Raw genomic sequence first — 1,659 nt, 5'->3', positions numbered from 1 at the left:
TCCACTATACAGTAAAATGAAATTTGAAATTAGATAAAATTATCAACCAATTAATGCCAATCGATGATAATGGTGGCACTAGCGGTGGGGGAGGGGAATTGTGTGAAGATTTTGTGTGGGTCCAGGTGTTAAGCTCTAATGGAGATCCAGGGAAATTCTCTTTTCTCTTGGAAATTGTGTGATCTTCCCATCAGCTGGTAAATTAACAGAGAGATATTCCAATTGATGATAACTCAGTTTTATTGAGTGAATTAAATAAATAAATACTGTACTGTAAATGACCAACATCAAGCACCAAAACAACTACTATCAGTTATTTTTTTCTTCTTCAGTTGTGGATACAATTACACTAAACTTTACTAAAACAAGTACTGTACCTGATACCTGTTTTAACTACCCAGTTTGGAATGGAAACCAAGTTTACTTTGCACTTAAGTACACCACAATACTATGATGAATTTAATAAAATTCTCAAAATATTTTATCAAGGATAGGAAAACATCAAATTATACGTCTTTAAATTCTTCTTACCAATGCAAAATCATCCCTTATATTTTCTTAGCTGTCATTTAAAATTGCTAGGTACAGTACTACTGCACTAAAATTAATTAGATTCATTTTTTTTCCCAATTTATGTAAGTTATACTGTATAATGTATTAAACAAGTGTGCTTTCAATTACATAAATTCTTTTCAAATTCTTCCACATTGTTAAAAATACGGTATCATTAAATATCTTTTCAGATGATCATTTTACCTACACAATTCTTAACATTCTGTATGGCTTCCCTCCTGTGTGCACACTCTCAAATGTACAGAAAAGTGCTAAACTGTTTCTAAAATTTTTTCCAAAAATGTCGAATTTATAATTGTCTTTCTTCTGATATGTATCCTTAAATGTTTTTTAAAGTGTTATACAGATTGAACTTCTTTCCACAATGTTCACTTACACACGGTGTCTGTGCTGTATGTTATTAACATACACATGTTTTTCAAAGTTCAAATTTGATTAAAACTTTGTTTCACAATTACCACACTTGCATGGAATCTCCTTTCACAATGATCACATTTTTCCTATTTGTAGCCTCAAATCACTAATGTTTCAAAATGTTCTCATTCAAGTGATTTCTCTTCTGAATCCTCAAATGAGTTTTCAAATTGATGTTGTGTTTAGTTTCTTTTCACACTCATAAAGATTGTTTTCGTTTGTGTATCTTCAAGTGAGTATTCAAATTGCTACTTTGATAAAATTTCTTTCCACAATAATCACATTCAAAAGGTTTTTCTCCTGTATGTATCCTTAAATGAGTTTTCAAATTGCTATTTTGATAAAATTTCTTTCCACAATATTCACATTCATATGGTCTTTCTTCTGTATGTATCCTTAAATGTGTTTTCAAAGTGTCACTTCTACTAAACTTCTTTCCACAATGTTCACATTCATAAGGTCTTTCCCCTGTATGTGTCCTTACATGTGATTTCAAAGTGGTACTGTCTTTGAATTTCTTTTCACATTGATCACATTTATATGGTTTTTCTCCTGTATGTACCCTTAAATGTGTTGTCAAACGGCTCAAGTGTCTAAATTTTCTTTTGCAATAATCACATTTGTATGGCATTTCTCCTGTGTGTATCTTCAAATGTGTTTTCAAATCATGAC

At 30.8% G+C, this 1,659-nt stretch overlaps 1 protein-coding gene across 1 annotated transcript; it reads right to left on the bottom strand.

Annotated features, from left to right (window-relative positions):
- Positions 1–222: 222 nt before the first annotated feature.
- Positions 223–1,623, bottom strand: LOC117100155 (protein krueppel-like). The gene has a single exon (XM_033239727.1). It carries the CDS (start codon positions 1,616–1,618, stop codon positions 1,187–1,189), a length of 432 nt encoding a protein of 143 aa, XP_033095618.1. The 5' UTR covers positions 1,619–1,623; the 3' UTR covers positions 223–1,186.
- Between the last annotated feature and the right edge of the window lie 36 nt (positions 1,624–1,659).

This window comes from Anneissia japonica, unplaced genomic scaffold (assembly GCF_011630105.1).
Source record: "Anneissia japonica isolate Jap-2015-1 unplaced genomic scaffold, ASM1163010v1 scaffold14783_len2075_cov129, whole genome shotgun sequence".
NCBI classification, from domain to species: Eukaryota; Metazoa; Echinodermata; class Crinoidea; order Comatulida; family Comatulidae; genus Anneissia; species Anneissia japonica.
Note: the sequence above shows the minus strand (reverse complement) of the source record. Positions and strands in the feature narration are given on the sequence as shown.

Excerpts from the sequence above, each read along its gene's own strand:
- LOC117100155 (XM_033239727.1), bottom strand. The coding sequence starts at position 1,618 with ATGCCATACAAATGTGATTATTGCAAAAGAAAATTTAGACACTTGAGC.